Source organism: Lonchura striata, chromosome 7 (assembly GCF_050655825.1).
Source record: "Lonchura striata isolate lonStrDom1 chromosome 7, ASM5065582v1, whole genome shotgun sequence".
Taxonomy (NCBI): Eukaryota; Metazoa; Chordata; class Aves; order Passeriformes; family Estrildidae; genus Lonchura; species Lonchura striata.
Window position 1 is genome coordinate 30777299 of NC_140709.1, and position 18848 is coordinate 30796146.

Consider the following 18848-nt stretch of genomic DNA (forward strand, 5'->3'; position numbering starts at 1 on the left):
AAAACATAAAAGAGCTAGAAAGATCACAGATGCACAAAATTATGGTTTATGCACCTCTGCAATATCCTGCTGTGGGTCACCTTCCATCTAAATAAAGCCTTTGACAACTTATTCTAACAGATCACCTAAAAACATGATTCAATAAATTAAATGTTCCTCAGGTATTGAAATACATGGATTTATTTTTCTGCATTAAGGTTTCCAGCAATTTGTGCCTTTTCTTGGCAACAGAACCTAGTACAAAACATAAAAGGATGCTGATTTGCCAAAACTCTAACAAATAAATAACATAAACACTTGAGGATGCTTAGAAGATGTGAAGACATGTGACTGTAGATGTGAAGAGTGAGTACAAAACTCTTGTGCCTGTCAGGAGACCATCAGTGTGAAGAAAGCTATTTATACTTATTTACACAAACTAACTAAAAATAACAGATTTCCTTCTGAAATATATTTACAAACTCAATGTATTTTTTAAGTGTGTTGGTAATAGCAACTAGAAAGTATCATAAGAGAAATGCTTCAGAGCACAGCTGTATTTTACGCAAATATTTACTATCACACATTGCAATTAGAAAAGCACATAGGTTACAGTAATAAAACTATACAAATAGCTTATTTGCATTCTAAATGGAAATATGCTTTTAAATAAGAATATGCCTGAATAGAGTACAGGCAAGAGAATAATTTTTTTATCCTAAGTCAATATCCATTAAAGCCACACTGAGTGGGATTACATAGGTATAGCTCATAAGAACATCTGGCTGTGTAGTTAATGAAGGCTCCTTTCTAAGCAACAAGTAGCAGAGCACATTGAGCTAAATTTAGTGTCAAATATTTACATTTATTTCAGCTTTTATCGCAGATCAGAGAGAAAGATATGTTTGTGATAGTGCAGTTTTTCACTAAAACACTATAGAAGACCTTGCAACGACAGTTTAAGCTTCAGGCTTTCAAACCATCTGAATTGTATTAGACATGACTTTTAAATGTTTTTATGTAAAGACAAGTTTTCTCAGTTCCTTTGTTGGCTGTTTTTACTTTTTTAACCTTCCTCAGCAGCACCAGAAAATGGCTGACCTCCAAAATATCCAAGCATCCTGACTCAGAAGGCAACAAAAACAATCCCCTCAGGAGCACAGATAGTGCATCACATTCAGTTGTGTAGGCTTATACATTGATTTTTTCCCATCTGGCACTGGAAATATATTTCTTGTGCTACCACAAAAGTCACCTGCAAAACTTTCACCTTGCCCTGCAGCATGGTGAGTAGCTCACCTTCATGCATGTCCCTTAATTAGTGAGACTATTACAGCACTATAGATCAACACTATTTTTTTTGTTTTTATCTACCAATGTTCTAAGAGAGAAATATCTGACCTAAACAACCTTTTAGGCTGTTAGACCAGACTAAGAGACCTCTTGAAAGAAGGGTTTAGCACACTCAGGCTAGCATCTGTACAAAAGTTTCTTATGTAGTACAATTATGCATAGTATGAGACACTCCAAGAGTGGAGAGAAACCAGTATTAAGCTAAACAGAAAGATGTCCCCCAGCCACACTTTACCCTATTTGTATTGCACATATCTGACCTACAAATCCCATATTTAGAGAAGACTGTATTTGAAGTCTCTATATATTTGGCACATTCTTCACTATCTTGTTAAATACTGAGTACTAACTACATATTTTTCTGCTTACAAGCAACACTTTAATTTTCATTAAGGTATTGTATCCTAATTGTAAGTAGACGTGTGTAAATTTGAGTGTCTTTATAATAAAAAGCTTTTCTAGTAGAAAAAGAGTAACTGTTAGAACATGACTTTTTAGTTGCTGCTCTTAAGGTTATAACAGAATCCCTAAGGAGGGAGGAATGTTGTATCTACATAGACCTACACATATACTTTAATTTGTACTTCAATTGAGGCAAAAGTCACATTAGCCTTTTTATATAGCTCATATTCATCCCATTTTGTAATGAACTCTTCAGAAAAGCTTCCTAAACTGTGAGTTTGATCTTTTATCTTTTTTATCTAAAAAAAGCTCTGGGAAGAAGTTCAACATGGAATGAGAACAGTTGTTGATGTTCTCTCATTCCAGGTCTGTTGCACACAGTTGACACTTATTCAGGGCTCAGATTAACCCAGCTCATTTTAAACAGGAGATAATTAAAAAAAAAAAATTAGGCATAATAAATTACATTTCATCCAAAAGGCTCTTAAAATGCTTTATAGACTCTACACACAGATCACTCCATCAGTCACTGAAAGCAAGTGCCTCTGGGATGAAATGCAACAACTGTTCCACGGGGCACGGCAGAGGAGAGGAAGTGAGGAATACCAGCACATCGAATTGCAATTGCAGGGGGAATTTAGGTAGGAAGAATGTAATTACCCAGTTTGGAGCCTGGCCAGACCACGGGGGTTAACATCTTATAAAGAGCCCTCTGAGAATTTTAACAACCCCTAGTGCTCAGGACCTTTAATTTATATTAGCCCTCAGGAGCAAGGCTAACTGCTCTGCTCAACTGGGTTTGTGCGCTGCAGGAAACGGGGAAAATCAACTTCTAGCTGTTCTCTGCTTCCACCCAACTACTAAGCAGATTAAAACTACTTAGGCTGCAACTTTTCATGAAAATGCAGCAGAAGGCAGTAGGAATGAAAACTGCACAGAATCAGAGCTGTTCTTAATTGATCTTTTTAAAGCCATAGAGGAAAAAAATGTTTCCTACACCAAAATCTCCTAACTCCTCATACACAAAGCACTCGAGATCATCTCAGATGGTATAACAAATAAACATTATAAAGATATACAGGTTAGGAATACAACATCAAAAACACCTATTCCCTCTCCAACATCAGCCTCTGAGAAAGAGCATGAAAATAAAGCATGTGTACAGAACAGTTAGTTTCCTAAATGAAGGGAGCAGTTGTCATCAATTATTCTAATATATCTGATGCATGTACGTTTTCATTTTTAAGTGAAAGAAAATTAAAGGCAACAATGAAAACAAGAAATATGAATAGGTAAAAAATACAAGAATGCAATTCATCTTTCTTGCCACTGTTCCCTTAAAGCAATTTTAAAAACCAAAGTAGACTTGCTTCCAAGCTTCTTTCTTCTAAATTAAAATATCAAATGAGGCCATAATGGAGCATGGCTTTTCACTCCCATTGAACCAAAAACACTTGGAGCAAATTCCAAGAGACTGCCAAATACACTGAAATAGTTTACATTATGTATCCATAGCCCACAGAAGTGTCTTATTTTTCAACTAGCTTAGACACAATTCAGAGTAATTTAACTTTTTTATTGTAGTCTAATGTAATGTAGCGCAGATTTTTTTATTTCATTGTTTTTAAACTTCTGAATGCCCTCAGGGTTGTATTTCCTTTGTCTTTAGCTGATTTATTTTGTTCACTTCAGACATGCCTAATAATAAAAGTATAATGGCATTCTACATTATTTTCTCTTAAAGACCCATATTTGTTTTATCTTCTAATGAGAAACTGACACAAAAAACAAGAGGCTTCTCCAAATCAAGCAAAGCAGAGCCCTTTGGCTTGTAAATATTCCTTGGGCACAGCAGAGATGCTGTATATCACATGGACAACACTGTTGCTGCAGGAGCTTTGTGATTTATGCTAATTAGAAAAGCCACCTTGACGAACAGAAAACAAAGGGCAGAACAGTTCAGTGCTGATGCAGATTTCCAACATTAGGTTTAAGTTTCACAGGAAATACCGAAGACCAGTGGTTACAGGAATCTCACAATTCTGATACATATCTGGGAGTCCTTGCTGGAGGAATGTCAGTCAAAGGCACAAATCATGAGTGATTTGTATCATGCAGTCTTACCCCAGACTCATCAGCTCTGTGTGCTCTGGGGAAGAGTGGACAGCCTCTACTATTTTAAGAGGATTCACAGATAAGGACTTTTAACTACAGAAAAACCTTTGAGAAAGCACATCCTTCTGTCTTATGTAAGCCCATCATGCAAGACTGCTCCATATCCCTCCACCTATCAGGGAGAACTTGACTTGCTACAGGTGTTTATGTTCAAACAGGTCTCAGAACTGGAATGGTGTGCTCCTCTTCTCCCCAAACAGCTCTGGTTAAGGGTTGTGATTGGGAGCCTCATGTTTTTCACTGAGTCTTAACATTACATGGTCTTTTTTGAGCACCTAAGAACTAGATTTTGAAATATATTTAGCCACATGAAACTTTTCATATGTGCCCATCCTTGACTTCTGAGCATTTAGGAAAACCCCAGTACTCATTTAGAATCTGTGTGTCTTTCCTATGCTCACAAATGACTAAACCTGAAAGTGCCAGATTTGAAAGTCCATAAAAGGCAGAAATTATGTAACACAAGAACTCAGAATGTGTTACAGAGTACAGATCTGCTCTGAGGTCTGAGTTCATTCAATGGACATAGGAACTGATATAAATGGGTAGGTTACTTTAATGGATGATATGTGTAACTGATCATATAAAGAATTTGTCTAAATTAAAAACTAATTCCTTTTCTGTACCTACAATGTGGAGTTCAAGTCGGCTTGTTGGCAAATAGGAGCAAAAAGCAGTGACTTGAGACATGGATTTATAACGATCGCACCATGCAAATTATCATGTACATAACTTAATCTCTATGTTTTCACTTTTTACTTGATTAAAGCATCACAGACCATGGATGGCAATTTTTGTCCTCATGATTATTAGAAGCACTGTCCCTCCCAGTACTTCTAAGGAGGAGACTTGTGAGCATACAAATTGCTTTCAAACTACTTGTGCCTCACCTTGAGCATAGTAAATGCTACACAAGTGAAAAAAGTGCTACACAGATAATGACAAAATGCAGAACACTATGCAGACAACTCCAGGTTCAATTTAGGAGTCGTTCCAATTAGGTTCCTGTGCAGCAAACAGCTACTAAGTGCTCTTCTTGAACATGAAATGGGTCATTAAAATAAGACCAATTGAAAAATGCATCAAAACTCACTCTGGCTCACAAGACTTAAACTGCAGAAATATCTATCCCATCAAAACATAAGGAACATATTTTCCAAGCAACAACAATGAAAAAGAAGCATTTATGTGATTTGCAGGGTCAGCACTGCTAATTTATAGCAAGAGCATGGTGAACTGAGTACCCTTTTTGTATTTCTCAAAAGACATGCTATCCCTACAGCAGCACACTGTGTCACAGATGACCAATAATTAAACAACACAGGCAACTTCATGTAGTTGTTTGCTATGACCTATTGAAAAACTAACAAAACCCAGCAGTTCTTAGACTTAATACAAGGTGCAGAAAAACAAGGACTGTATTTTGCCTCATTGGTTAAGGGGAACAAAAGTGGCCATGTATCTTAACACCTGGGAAAAGTCAGGGCATGCACAGCTGGCCGCGAGCTGGTCACACATTCCTGAGGTTACAATTACAGCCAGTGTTCTCAAACCAGCCTCACTGACAAGCAGTTGCAGATGGCCAAAATGCTTATGTATGGAAAGAGCTTTACTCAGCAAAATCTTAGAAAAATAATGTATCAATAGGAGCACTTGTATCTGTATATGCAGCACTTTCCCAGTGATGTTTTCTTCAGTTAAGCCACAGGTCATGTCATAGAAACCCCCACAAAACAGGAAAACTTTTGTGTTGCATATCATATAGATTATTTGGTATCAGCATATAATTTCCCCCTAAAGTACAGTCCCCATGTAGTTAAAATGGGGAAACAGTGTGTTCATCTACCAGATTGCCAGTTCTCTTCCCACTACTCCAGTTTGATGATGAGGGGACAAAGGGGCATCATAAGGATCATTTGTGCACACAACTTCATTGGTGTACACAAGTTCACACTTCTGACACTTGGGTGAACAGCTAGCAACATTGTAAAGACTGAAAACATGGGGGGAAAAAGAAAGTATTGTTTTCTCTCTCTTCTGCACTGACATTTGAAAAAATACACCTACATGAAAGCTTCTCTGAGGCTTACTGAAACAATCAGAATTCAAACATGATAAAAACTGAAAAATTTCCTGCTTAGATATGAGAAGAGAAAATTAAGGTTTTTGTTGTTTGCAAAACCATCCGTACAAGACACTTCTTTAAGGATGGGGTGATCATATGACTGGGTGCAATTTTTTGTGATGCTGAAAGCATGGATATTCAATATAAAATAAACTACAGCAGTTATTATTGTGTTAAAATACAGGAGGAAAAAGACATTTAAGTTAAATATCTAAGATGCTTTTAATTAGTAGTTTTCAAGCTCCTGGAGTGTCTAGCAAAATTTATACAACAATTGTTATAATAAAAATCATTAGACTATGCATCACACATGGCCAGAGCCAGCAAACAGGACAGCAATAACAACTGAAATTTGAACTAGGGCATTGATGAGTATTTTTTCAGTAAAGATGCAGTAGAAGAACAAATACACAAGAGTACTGCTTGTGCCTGCTGTTCCCTGAGCAAGAGCCCTGTTACTGTGATTAGTACAGGTCACCACATGAACATCCTTCTGCACATGATCAGCAAGACTAAAAGGTCACTATGGTTTTAATTTACTATTTGCTATAAAACTCATATCTTAAACTGACTTTGCACATGTTTCTCAGTTATCACGCATACCTTGAAGTCAACAAATCAGAGGTTAGATTACAAATCACTCAGAGTAAACTTGTATTAATATTCTGTCCCAAACCAGCTGAGAGTAGAGGAGACCTCTCCAAAGCTTCAGGCTGCCCATGTTATTGGGCCTTGCTCTGTACTCCCTGGGACAGGGATATGTCCTTCTCTGAAGATTAGGGAATTTTGCCAGAGTAAAGAGTACACGACCTGACCTCTTGAACAGCAGTAGCCACATAGTTCTCTTAAAACTACTAACATTTGCACACAACAAAACCTCATTATTAAGAAGATTTAAAATAAAGTACAAAGTGTGATACTCAATTTTGTAGGTTCCTATTTGTGAAAATCCCTAAGTATCCCAAGAGAGAATTTGTGGTAAGGTAAATTTGAACCTGAATATTCCCTTTTGCATATTGAGCTTTTCAAAGATTATTTTATTCAGCTTGTAACTACCAGCACAAATGCTGATTCTAAATATATCTGCTGAACTCTAAATGACTTCTGTTTATAGAAATAGGACATAACAAGCTATTAAATCTTCCTTACAACAAACTGCTATGCCAGAATACTTGCTCCAGATTTCTGAGCTACAGTTAAAAGACTTAGACTGGTAACCAGAAGAAAACTGGCAAGAGAGTTATTGCACGGTATTTTGTCATTCAAACCTTTCTTTAAATGGTCTTGATTTTTATTAGTTCTGCACCCACACAGGCTTCAAATAATAAAATAAAAATAAATCTTGTGGTGCTTGAAGCCTTTATTACTTGGTAGGATTAAGGAATTTAACACAACACTTTGTTACTATAGAGCACACAAATAAAATCAGAAGAAGCAGGACACAACCATAATGAAAAGATGCATAACTTCTGATAACTTGGATTAATATAGAGTAAGAAATCATACTGAGATCCACAAGAAGTTTTCAATCAGGCAAGAATGAACTGCACACACCCATTACACATTAGGTTCATGCTCATCCTAGTAAAAACAAGTGTAAATCTGAATTGCAGCATTTGGAGTTTTCACCCTTGTAAACGCTGCATCCCTCTCGTGGCTGACTGAGCTGTTTCTTCAGTTTCCATAACCTACAAGTGGCTGGTACACTACTAAACATTTTCAGATTCTACAGCGAAGCTCACTAAGAGTATAAAACACTATCATTGTAAAAGGTCAGCATCCATTTAATTGCTGATACAGTTGATGCACAATCACAGTTGCTCATTTTCCAACATAGATTAAAATTGAAATTTCAAAGCCACACTATCTAAAGGAGCTGGCAGCATTTTCAGTTGCTCAAAGGTCATTGTAAATAAAACATAGAAGATATGGCTCTCCTAAATGGCAATGGGATCTGGGACAACCACTTTTGGAAAAGGGCATTTTGAAGCTTCAGTGTGAAGCTTCAGGGAAAGGTTCTGTAACTCTCTTATGAGAGAAGTAACTGAGTGAATTCCTCTGATGAGGGAACAGTTTTCTACAGTTCCACTTGTCTTACTGTTAATGGTTCCTGTTCTAAATTATACACACCCAAGATATCGAGGAATGTTAACTGACTAAATAATATTTCTACTCTGTCTGCTTAAAGGAAGAATAGACCTCCAACACTACATTCCTTTGAAATAATCTATTTACTACTAGTCTGTTTTGGCAAAGTCTAACAAGAATCATACCTAGATTTGCTCCTCACAAGCTGGGATTGTTAGCCTTTCAAAAACTAATTTATATTAAAAACTCAAATTATTTAAAAAATAATTTTCCTTTCCATTCTATTGAAGTGAGATGACAGGAGTCTTAAATTTACTTAATGGATATGAGAGGGCTTCTCCCTACCCTCCCCTTTTTTTTTAATTGAGCAAATAAACTCTCTTATCTTTCATTAGGAACATCTCTAATTTATCTAATATAAGCAGGATCAAACTAAAAAGAACAAAGGAAGACATTCCCTTTTAATTATTTTTGTATAATTTTAGAATTTTTTACCTAAGCATCTTGAAATCCTCCAAAAATAGACTGCCTGACATTAGCATTAAGACAGAATCTTAGTTCTACCAATGCATTTTTATTACTGCTATGACCTGATGAGCAAACACTCACACATAAACGCTTTATAAAGCATTCCTCTGTCAAAATGCTTGCCCCTTGTGAATATAGTAATTTATCAGGCATTTCAAGTGCTGAAGCAAAAAATATCAGTGATCTAAAATATGTAAAAAATGCAATGATTCAATTAATGCTGAGTTACTCCATGCATGAATGAACAATTTGACCTGGGCTTGAATACAGTATTTTTAATAATGCAGCTGCCATATTCGTTGGTCTGTGCATTTCCTGAAAACTAATCTGCCAAACAAGTCATAGAGCATGAATGCTCTGCACTTCTGTTCTTCGAGGGTCAGTTAGTAATGCTCCACCACCGCGCGTTAGCTCACCAAAACGCTGCGCAACACCTACACACTCTGCAAGTCCAAGATGAAGACATGCATTGTCCAGTTGAAGAACCCCTGCTGTCACCTCTGAGGCATGTACTGGCCACTACAGGTTTTTAGGAAACTTCAGGTCAGTTTAGGCATTAATTTGTAAATATTTTGGAATATTTGTTTTGGTTTTGTTTTATAAGTACATGATATTGTGCCTGCAGTTTTGAGATATTACTTTCCAAGACACTATCAGATTCATAGCTTCTCGTCTTGTAAAATTGAGGCAGCATAACACAGTTGAAAATAAATGAACTGAAACTATTTTCAACAAACCAAAAAAAAGACACTCTCCTGTACCACCTAATTGGTACTATTCCAACTGCAGTGCTTAACCTGGGAAAGCTTTACCTATAATCAACTTCACATGGAGTTCATATAAAATATGTGCTAGACTGGGCCCTTAAGAGCAATTCCCCTACCACACCCCTTATAAATATAGTTAGTTTCCCTTCAGGTGAAACTTCAAATAGAGAAATAACCTTTGAGGAAAACCAAAATCAGGGTAATTTTGACTGAGTAGTTCAGTCCAATGAAATAATCACTAAAATTACTGATGTAAATAAAACAGGCTGGGTTGATGAAAGACTACAATAACTTTGGATAAACATTTACAACTTCAGATAAAAAGTGATTTAAATAATAAATAAATATTCTTTAACTGCAGATGACAGCAGCATTACAGTTAATATTTAACATTATGAGAATATTCAGTAGTGGAAGACAGGATTAACATATTGCTTTAAAACATTCCATTACTTTCTGCATCTGTTTACTGATAATAAAAGAAACAGCTGTTCTAAATGTAACATTAACAGGTGTAAACCATTCATTTGAGATTTTAAAACAATAATTCTTCTCTGTTTCCTCCTTAGCTATTCTGAAATGACATTACAAACACCCCTCCTATTAGCTTACACAATTAACTCGTAATTGTTTAACCTCTCTGCACGTCCCCAGAACATATACATGTGGAGTTAGCTTCCTTCTCCTTTTGGGCAAAAGGCTCTGTTCTCCTGCACTGCACATCCTGAACTAATGCACCAGATGTGTCCCATAAAATGGTTGGTCACACTGTTCAGCAGCTTTCCTTTAGCAACTGTTCTATATCAAATTTACTGTAAAAAAGCATTGTAATTATGAAGTAACACTGTATCAAATTCACAGACTGAATATCTCACTATGCTCGGTTAAACTATGAATGATAATTGAGCTTGAAATTGTATATTTACTTTAAATAAGTCCTCCAAATCATCTGCAACAATGTGTGCTTAATTCGAAGCCATTAACAAAAGATTTAACATTTCCACATTTATACTCTCCATAATTTCAGATATGATACTCCATACTTAAATAGAAAGGGAGAGAGGGGAAAAAAATAAAAGCAAGTTCTGGTAGCCTTCCATTTGCAAAATTAAATGGATGTACCTGAAGTTTCTTATGATTGCTAACTCATCCTGTTAAATGCTGGGTACAAATGAAACAAAATTCTCAAGAATCCTTCAATATTCTATTGCAGCCAAAAAATAAATTCAGAATTATAAGTTTATTTAGAAGAAACCAAACCCCAATACAAAACCAAAGCCTGACCTCCTTTACAGAAGATAAAACAAACGCTGAAGACCAAATTTTACAACCCTTTCAAAAATCAAAAAAGTTATTTGCGGAAGTCAACTTTCATTGAAGTAACACCAGAAAGTTTACAGGAGAAAACAAAAGGAATTAAATCCTTGAGACTTAAATAATGTGCTTGGCAATATTGTTCCTATTGATAGGTATTTTAAATATTTAATGAATATTAATATCAGAATATGGAAATAGAGGAGAATCCATTCTAACAAATCCCAAACTCCATCATCTAGATTTTACTGTTGCCAATGACTCCTAAGTGCTCCTGAAATAACTTTGATGTTCCTCTGGTTTTGCTATAGTTCTCTGAACTATACTATTCATGATGAAGGGAAAAAAAACCCAACCAAACAAGAAATAGTCCAAACTCCTTCACAAACACATTGGTTAACTGGAACAGAAACTTCATTAATAAGATTCCTACTACACTGAGAAAAGACACACGGCGCTACCTCAATTTCATGTTCATACCCATACTTACATGCAAGGAAAAATACTTTTTCTTTTCAATGAGATTTCCCTCAATTTATAAAGTTAAATTGATATTCAGCAGTATCCCATTAAAGGAATGTGCAACTTCTCAGAATTTGGGTGAAGGAGACTCCTGAGGTGCAAACACACCACCAGAGCCAAACCTTGCCCAACCAATGAGATAAACAATCCTTTGAAAAATGCAAAGCTATGTACAACCAAAAGGCTTTGGACTGGAAAGCTCCTGACCCTCCCCTAGAGAACACTGCTACCTGCCCTAGGTGTATTTTAGGAAAGCAAACATGCACACCACGAGGAGCAAGGTAAACAATAACGCTTTGACATGCCTCGAAGTATGGAAGGAACAATGTCCATCCATGGTCAGCCCCAGACCTCAATTTTAAGCCCAAATTGTACCAACCCGAAATGCCAGCAGAGGGCAGCGCAAATCCGAGAAGTCCCCGGAGTGCCCCGGCCCGGCCACTCGTGGGGCACAAGGCGCTGCCCCTCGCTGGCCGCTGGGACGCGCGCCCACCCCGCTCCGCTCCGCAGCGCTTCCTCCCTGCGAGGAGGTCAAGCTCGGCAATCTGCAACTCCCGCCAACGTGGCACATTTCAGGTTTACTCCCTTTTAAACAAGCTGCCCACAGAGCTGGGGACGGACCGAGTGCAGGCAAAGACAGCCTTTGTGTGTTTCCCCGAGAGTTTCGTGGGGTTTAATATATAGCACCCCATGCAGATGCAATGGCAGATGCTTCCTTCTCCAGAACTGCCACCTCAGGCATACCATCGAACTTCTTCAAACTTGTAAACCTAGAACTGGGGTATTTCCATTGTTGAAACAAAAACATAAAATGGATGCACCACTAGAGGCATCAGTGAGAACATCTCTAGAAACAGAAAGTAACACTTCTTTTTGTTCACACCAGATAAATCAAGGAGAGACCTCCACCCTGTCCTATCTAAAGCCATCTCCCATCAGAATGACAGTATAACTCCCAGTTTCAGCTTGCAGTCACAACCATGAGTACTGTGGTGGGGAGACACTCAGACTTACAGCTCCAAAGCCATGCTCCAGCACTCCCTCTGGCACCCAGCCACACAACAGCCCCCAGAGACATCAAACAAATTGTACGTACACGCACCTAATGAAGAACTCCAGAGCAGCTCTCTGAGGTGCAGGGCCAGCAAACACAGTGAGGAAAAGAGGGAAGCCCCAGCTCACAACTGCCTAACCCAGTGCACCTGCACTTAAAATCTTGATGCTAATTTGCTTCCATAGCAACTAAATCCACTCTGGCACCTGTGAATACCATTTGCCAATTTTTGTCCTCAGTCTAGTGCTTGAATACCAATAAACACTTGTCCTCTTGATGTAGACTCAAGTGTTAGGAAAGATACTAGTACTGGCTTCAGTATAGTTATGATATAGCTGTCTTACCTTTTGGAAAAGAAGCAGTCATTATTAATCTCATTAAATACTGTATATTGTACTCCAAACTGACTAAAAGTGGTGCACACATTAATTTAATTTCCAACAACCTTAGTCAGGAGATAAACTTCCATTCTGCAGCTTGCATCTGGCTTTTTTCACTGTAATGGCACCCCTCTAAACTCTCCGAATTTGTATTCCAACAAGAATAAAAATAAACAAACTAGAACCTTCTGTATCCCATGCAAGGCTGGGATCCTGTTTCCCCATCAGAGCCAAGGGTCATGTCTCCTTTCTCTGTCTCCATCTACCTTCTCACTTCGATTCTAAAAATTCACATCTTCTGCACTGAGTGACATTTAAAGCCAAGTGTCCAGTTTGCAAGTGACATTCTCATTTTGTACCTTGCTACCATTAAGCTTGGAAAGATATCCTGCTTGTGCCCTCTGATCATCCTTGCTCTTTATGAAAAGGACAAACTTCCTTTAATGGCATAAAGAAATAATCATAAAGGTCACCCAGTGCAACTCCCCTGCTGTGAGCAGGGACATCTTCAGTAGATCGAGTTGCCTAGAGTCCCATGCCACGTGACCTTGGGTATTTCCACAGATGGGGCATCTACTGTGTGCTGGGTAACCTGTTCTAGTGCCTTACCACTCTCATTGTAAACCACTTTTCTTATATGTAATCTAGATCGATCCTCCTTTGGTTTAAAACTATTCCCTCTTGTTCTGTTGTAACAGGCTCTGTGGAAAAGATAATCATTGCCTTTCAGGTTAGAATTTACATGTTGTGATGTATGGCTGTGATGTGATTTCTTAAATTAGTTTCACCAGTTCAGCATCAGTGATTTACACATTCAAACACTAAATTTTCTTGTCTGGTCCAACACTCTTGTCCACAAACTAACTTGCATTTGTGCCTTTCAGCAACCTTCAACCCTTTACCCAGCAGCTACAGAAATACTACAAAGCTAGGTCCTACCACCACATTTTCACAGTGCCATGGTTTGTAAACAACAGCTGGGGATAAACAGGAATTTTCAGGTGAGCTTGAAACTTTAAAAAAAATTCTTCCAGAGACAAGGCATCTGCTGTGCACAGAAGGCCTAGAGGGTAGGTTTACAGAAGTAGGCCACTACTTGAAATAGAGTAAACATTGTGTTCTGGTAGAAAGAGAATGAACCAGTTTACCAAAATCAGTAGCTCTCTATATAGCAGACTATGCCCTAGTTATGCCATATTCTCCCTGAGGGAGGACAGTTTATGTTTCCCACCCCCAAACAGTTTGTGCATAACACTGCACCAATAAACATCCATGGGCACCTGATTTTAGTGCTAACCTGTGCTCCCGTGATTCACATCCATTCTGCTTTCAAGGAACTGGCCAGTTTTTGTTGATCTGAAGTTTTTAAACTTTTGTACTGTACTTTTAAGGTCCATACTTCTGTAAGTTTATAATCTTTGAGATTGGGCACTAGGACTGTCAATACTCATTTACATGAGCTAAGAATTTCCAAATAGAAATACAACACCTTAGAAGTCTAACTACAATAACTGCATATGGCAATGCCATATTCATATACTTACAGCTATCTGGCATTCCTTTGAATATTAACAGCTGATGTCTTTAGTATAATAAACTTTGCCATGCTCTGTTGAAAGCAACTTCTAACCACTTCACATCTAAAAAATTCTGACATACTGGTATTTCTTAAACCTGCAGTAATAAGAGAAGGGGGAAACCAGTTGAGAACATTTCTTTAATAAAGTATTTTTAAAAAAACAGTGGTGAGTTGTTTTTTTACAGTATTTTTTTCTGTTTTCAAGTAGCATTTTTATTTAAATAAAGTCTTTAGGAGGTGAACATGCACAATGAAAAGTCATTAAACAAAAGCTTTGCACAAAACATACTGAAATTACAGAGTAGTGATCAAAATTAAGCAAGAGAAGTATGACCTCAAACAAAATGTTCCATTTACTGAATAATTTCCATGGAGTTGTGCTTGTCAACTTCTGGAATATCTGTTAAGTGATGAAAAAAAGGACGACCATGAACACAGCCTTTATTTTCCTTTCCAAGCTGTTGCTTCATCCTGTAAATTGTGTTTTGCACATCTTCTTTTGACAAATGTAAGGGCAGCTGCCGAGCTAAACGTACTGCTTCTCCCTGTGGAAAGGAAAAACAAAATCAAAACCCCAATAGTTTTAAAGTACCACTTTTTAGCACCATCAGCCTGTGGCTACCAGAAAGCAGAATTAAAAACTCACTGTTTAAAGGTCATCCTTTTCTGTTGCTAAATATTCAAAATCTCAGAAATCTAAATATAACTTTAAACATTTCTTACTGGTCAGTTCATGACATTTCTACAATGGAGGCATGCACAGTCAGCCCCCTGGTTATGTTTGCACTCCTTTAGCCTATTTCTGCAAGATGCTTTTTTTTTTTTTTTTTTTTTTTGTTTCTGATTTCCTGTTGTCACCAGCATCGGCTGTACATGTTTACCAGTTCACAAGACACATTTCACACCACAAACTTTAGAAGTATAATGAATTAATTCAAGAAGTCAGTAAATACAATTTTTAAATACTATAGCAAAACTTCATAGATTAATTTCTATTTACTATGGTCTATTGCATCTACTTAACCCTAGAAAGCAGAAGTGACTGCTCAAGTATCCACCCCCAAAGAACTAAGGAACTTCAAAAAGATGTTTTCGTCCTCTAAGATGGGTCTTCCTGCCACTGACTTCTGTACTTAAGTCATGTTACCTAGACAGAAATGTATGTGGCACACAGCCTCCCTTCATACTGTACAAACCTGAGCACTATTCATAATGATTTAATCTAAATCATCTCATTTTCTTTGTCTGAGATTTTCTCCCACTCCTCCAAGTGGGAAAAAGATCACTGTGGACTGTTTTATACCCTGGAAGGCTGCTGCTTCAACTATTACCTTATGCTTTCTTCTGCATCTATCTACTGACAGCAAAAGCTGCAGACATGCTGCCTGCTCAGACATGAAATGAATAATTAAAGTTGTGATTCTGAACATGACAGTGAATGGCATTTCCAGTGTTTAACCTCCCAGAGTGGTCAAAAAATTCAGTGCTTATTTCTGAATAACAGCTTTTACAGTTCTCTGGATTTTTTTTACAAACCATTCCTGTCTCAACACTGAACTTATCCCTTCTTTAAGCTTCTTTCCTGAGTGCATGGGAGTGGTTCAGTAATACAGAACAGAATCACTTGCTGCAAAGGCAGCTTACTACCCCCAAAAGATAGGGAAAGATTTGTGCAATAATGCTTCAAAGGTAAAACACATACTCTGTGTCAGTATGTGCCTAGGTCCCAGTTTCAAATAATTTAGGAAGGTATGTTATAAATGTTTAAGTAAGAAGAGGCTTTGCATGTATTTTGGTAACCTTTTTGAAGAGAATTGGAATAGAAGAGCATTAGTGAAGAAGTGATTACTACTACTGTTGGTTACACCAGCTTTAACTAGTACCACATCTATTAGTTGTCTCTGGATGGACAATTTATTTATTTGCACAGAATAAGTCACTGCTATTCTGTGCCAGTTTTGTATCCTAACATGGAGAAATACCTTACGGAGGAAATGCTTTGTGAAAATCACCTTTTGGCATGTGTTATATCACACTGGGTGACTACTTTTGGGTATATCTGAGGGAAGCATTTTGGTAAGGAATATACAAACTCAGAGAGGATATGATACTCTCTTTTTCAAGAGTAACTTCTGTTTAGAACATAATTAAATTAATTAAAATGCAAAGCTGAAGAAAGACTTCCAAGCTGTTTCAGGAATTATTAAAAGTTTAGTTGGGTAATACTAAAAGAAAGCTTCTGCCTCACCTCCAAGTAATTTATCACTTTGAGAGGCCTACATTCACATACTTCCTTTGCATTTCTGTTAACTACTGCATTCAGAATTTCTTTCAAATCAGAAATTCCATAATATGGCAGACAATTTGCCATCCCTTCTATTTCCAGATGACTTTCTGTAGCCGAAACACCTGAAAATACAAAAACAAAACAGTAATTCATCCACTGCTTTGATTTCTATTCTACAGCAATTCACAGAAAATTAAGCTGATGCAAAGTAATTTAGCACTTTAGTTCAATACAATTAGGAAACTTTTTTGTTCCTCCCTTGGAATGAAAAGCATTTATTTGCACAATGTTTCATTATGATGATGTGTGTTTATTCACATCACAAATGTCTCAGCTTACATTAATCCAAATCCTAGCTGGCACTGTTTAATGCTTAAAACATTTGCAGCATTCCTAGTATTGAGCACAGCTTTAATTAAAGCTTCTGTGACTTTAATTAAACATACATAAAATTAAAGTTGAAGCTAGCAATAAAACACAATTTAGATTGAAAAAAATTAAAACAGTGTTGGCACTATTTCCTATATAAGTGGTGTAAACATCTGTAGAGTTCAAATGTTATCATAACAAATTTGGATTCTACTGAAATAAAAAGCAATTTTTTCTCCTACCACATCAGAGAAAAAACTCAAATCCATAAAACTAGAGGCTCTGTGACTGACTTTATATTATCATTCATATGGTATCACTTCTGGAGCAGGTAACACTGAGTAGGAATGATGAATAAAAAATTAAACAGCCTTTCTAACAGAGTATCTATTCAAGCGTTGAGGTCTATATGATTTTCCTTCTTATTCACATGTAAAGAAAGAAAATTGATTGAAGTTGTTCAGGTATAGCAACTTTTTTTCCACTCCCAGTTAGAAGCAAGTACTCTGGTGGTCAGGCTCACATATTCTCATTCAATCCTTCAGACTATCCTCTCATTCACTTTGGGTACACAGAAACCTCAGTCCAACCTGCCCAGCTAACTTCTCTTTTCCTCCCCTACAAGTCTAACAAGTACAAACTTTAACACAGACATAGAAAACCAGAATTACTAATGAAATTAGTAATCCATTCTTGTGTAATGACTCCAGCCAGGTAGGATAAATTACCTTCAGCTAAGGTCACAAATGGCTTTTGTAAAGTCAAAAGAGCTGGAGACAAATAGATTGCTCCAAGGTGGATTAAACTAACAAACTCTTACAAGGGATAATTCCTGTTCCTAATCCAAACAGAAACATGAAATATTTCAGAAGTGAGAGAAAATATATATGCATCATAAGTCAGCAAGATGTACTTTCATTAGCTGGCAGAATGAAGCTGAGTTATCCATGTCCAGACACTATCTGACAGTCATTAAGTAATGTGAACAGAATAACTGTGCAGGTTGAAACTTTTCCTAAATATGGGTGTATCACTGGGTAAATAGTGCTCTTGGGCCTTTTTAAGCTTCATGGCATGAGATACTTTGACCAGTAGGAATCTGATATAGGGAACAGCCTCTCATCCCCCGTCCTCCCAAAAATCACACTACCTTCTTCCAGCCATGTATTAAATACTGCTTTACATCTGAAACTTTATTTCATTTTGCAGTCAGCATTGTCTTCCTTCTCTTTTTCAAGCTGCTTTTCCCTAGTTGCAGCTAGCAAGCAGAGACATATTTTAATAGAATACTGTAAAACCTGTGTTCAGATTCAGCTTAAAGCAAAATGTTAAATTATATGAAAGTTTGCCATATATAAAGGTGAGAAAAGATGATGTACTATGCTAATATTTCCCCATGGGCAAGCCTGTCAGTAAGGAACAGAAGGAAAAGATTAAGATTTCTTTTTAACATCTCCTTCAACTCTTTTATCTTAATTTTTGTCCTATTTTTGATTTAATTACAGATTAGATTTGAGGAACTATTCCAGACCATTTGATTATGCTGCTTTCTCTCTAAAATTAGAACTTAGTCTATCTGAAAGCCTTTTAATAATTACCCTCTATTTGTTACCAAAGACAGGACACAATTTTTTTTAAGTTTCAGGTATTTAGACATTCAATTTAAAAACCTGTATTTCCTGTGCTTCCTTTTAAAATTTTATGACAGTGAGGTTCTGAATTTGCAGAACATTTCGTCATATACTCTTCAACTTCACCAACAGCCATTGTTTCATCTGCAAATTCTGACTGCCAGATTTGACTTCAACATTTTCCTCTTTCATCTGAAAGTCAAAGTGGACTTGAAAGAGTTTAATGTAAGAACAAACAATACAAACCACGCCTAAGGGAGATTTATTTCTTTAGTATTTCTGTTTGTGTGCCACT

General features: G+C 37.0%; 2 protein-coding genes across 17 annotated transcripts in view; both read right to left on the minus strand.

Moving 5' to 3' along the window:
• The window catches only part of AKAP19 (A-kinase anchoring protein 19), a 74954-nt gene extending 60729 nt beyond the window's left edge, over positions 1–14225 (minus strand). For 2 of the 4 annotated variants that reach the window (XR_014956780.1, XR_014956779.1), the window contains exon 1: positions 12652–14225. The gene's annotated coding sequence lies outside the window, so the exon portion shown is untranslated. The other 2 variants (XR_014956777.1, XR_014956778.1) reach the window with 2 other exon arrangements.
• Positions 14226–14390: 165 nt separating this feature from the next.
• Positions 14391–18848, minus strand: part of PMS1 (PMS1 homolog 1, mismatch repair system component) — a 44685-nt gene continuing 40227 nt past the window's right edge. For all 13 annotated transcript variants that reach the window (XM_021531397.3, XM_085585298.1, XM_021531399.3 and 10 more), the window contains 2 exons: positions 16515–16675; positions 14391–14811 (listed from right to left, as the gene is read on the minus strand). In XM_021531397.3, coding sequence (XP_021387072.3) covers positions 14620–14811; positions 16515–16675 — 353 coding nt within the window. In that variant the 3' untranslated portion in view covers positions 14391–14619. The remainder of the gene's footprint in view (positions 14812–16514; positions 16676–18848) is intronic.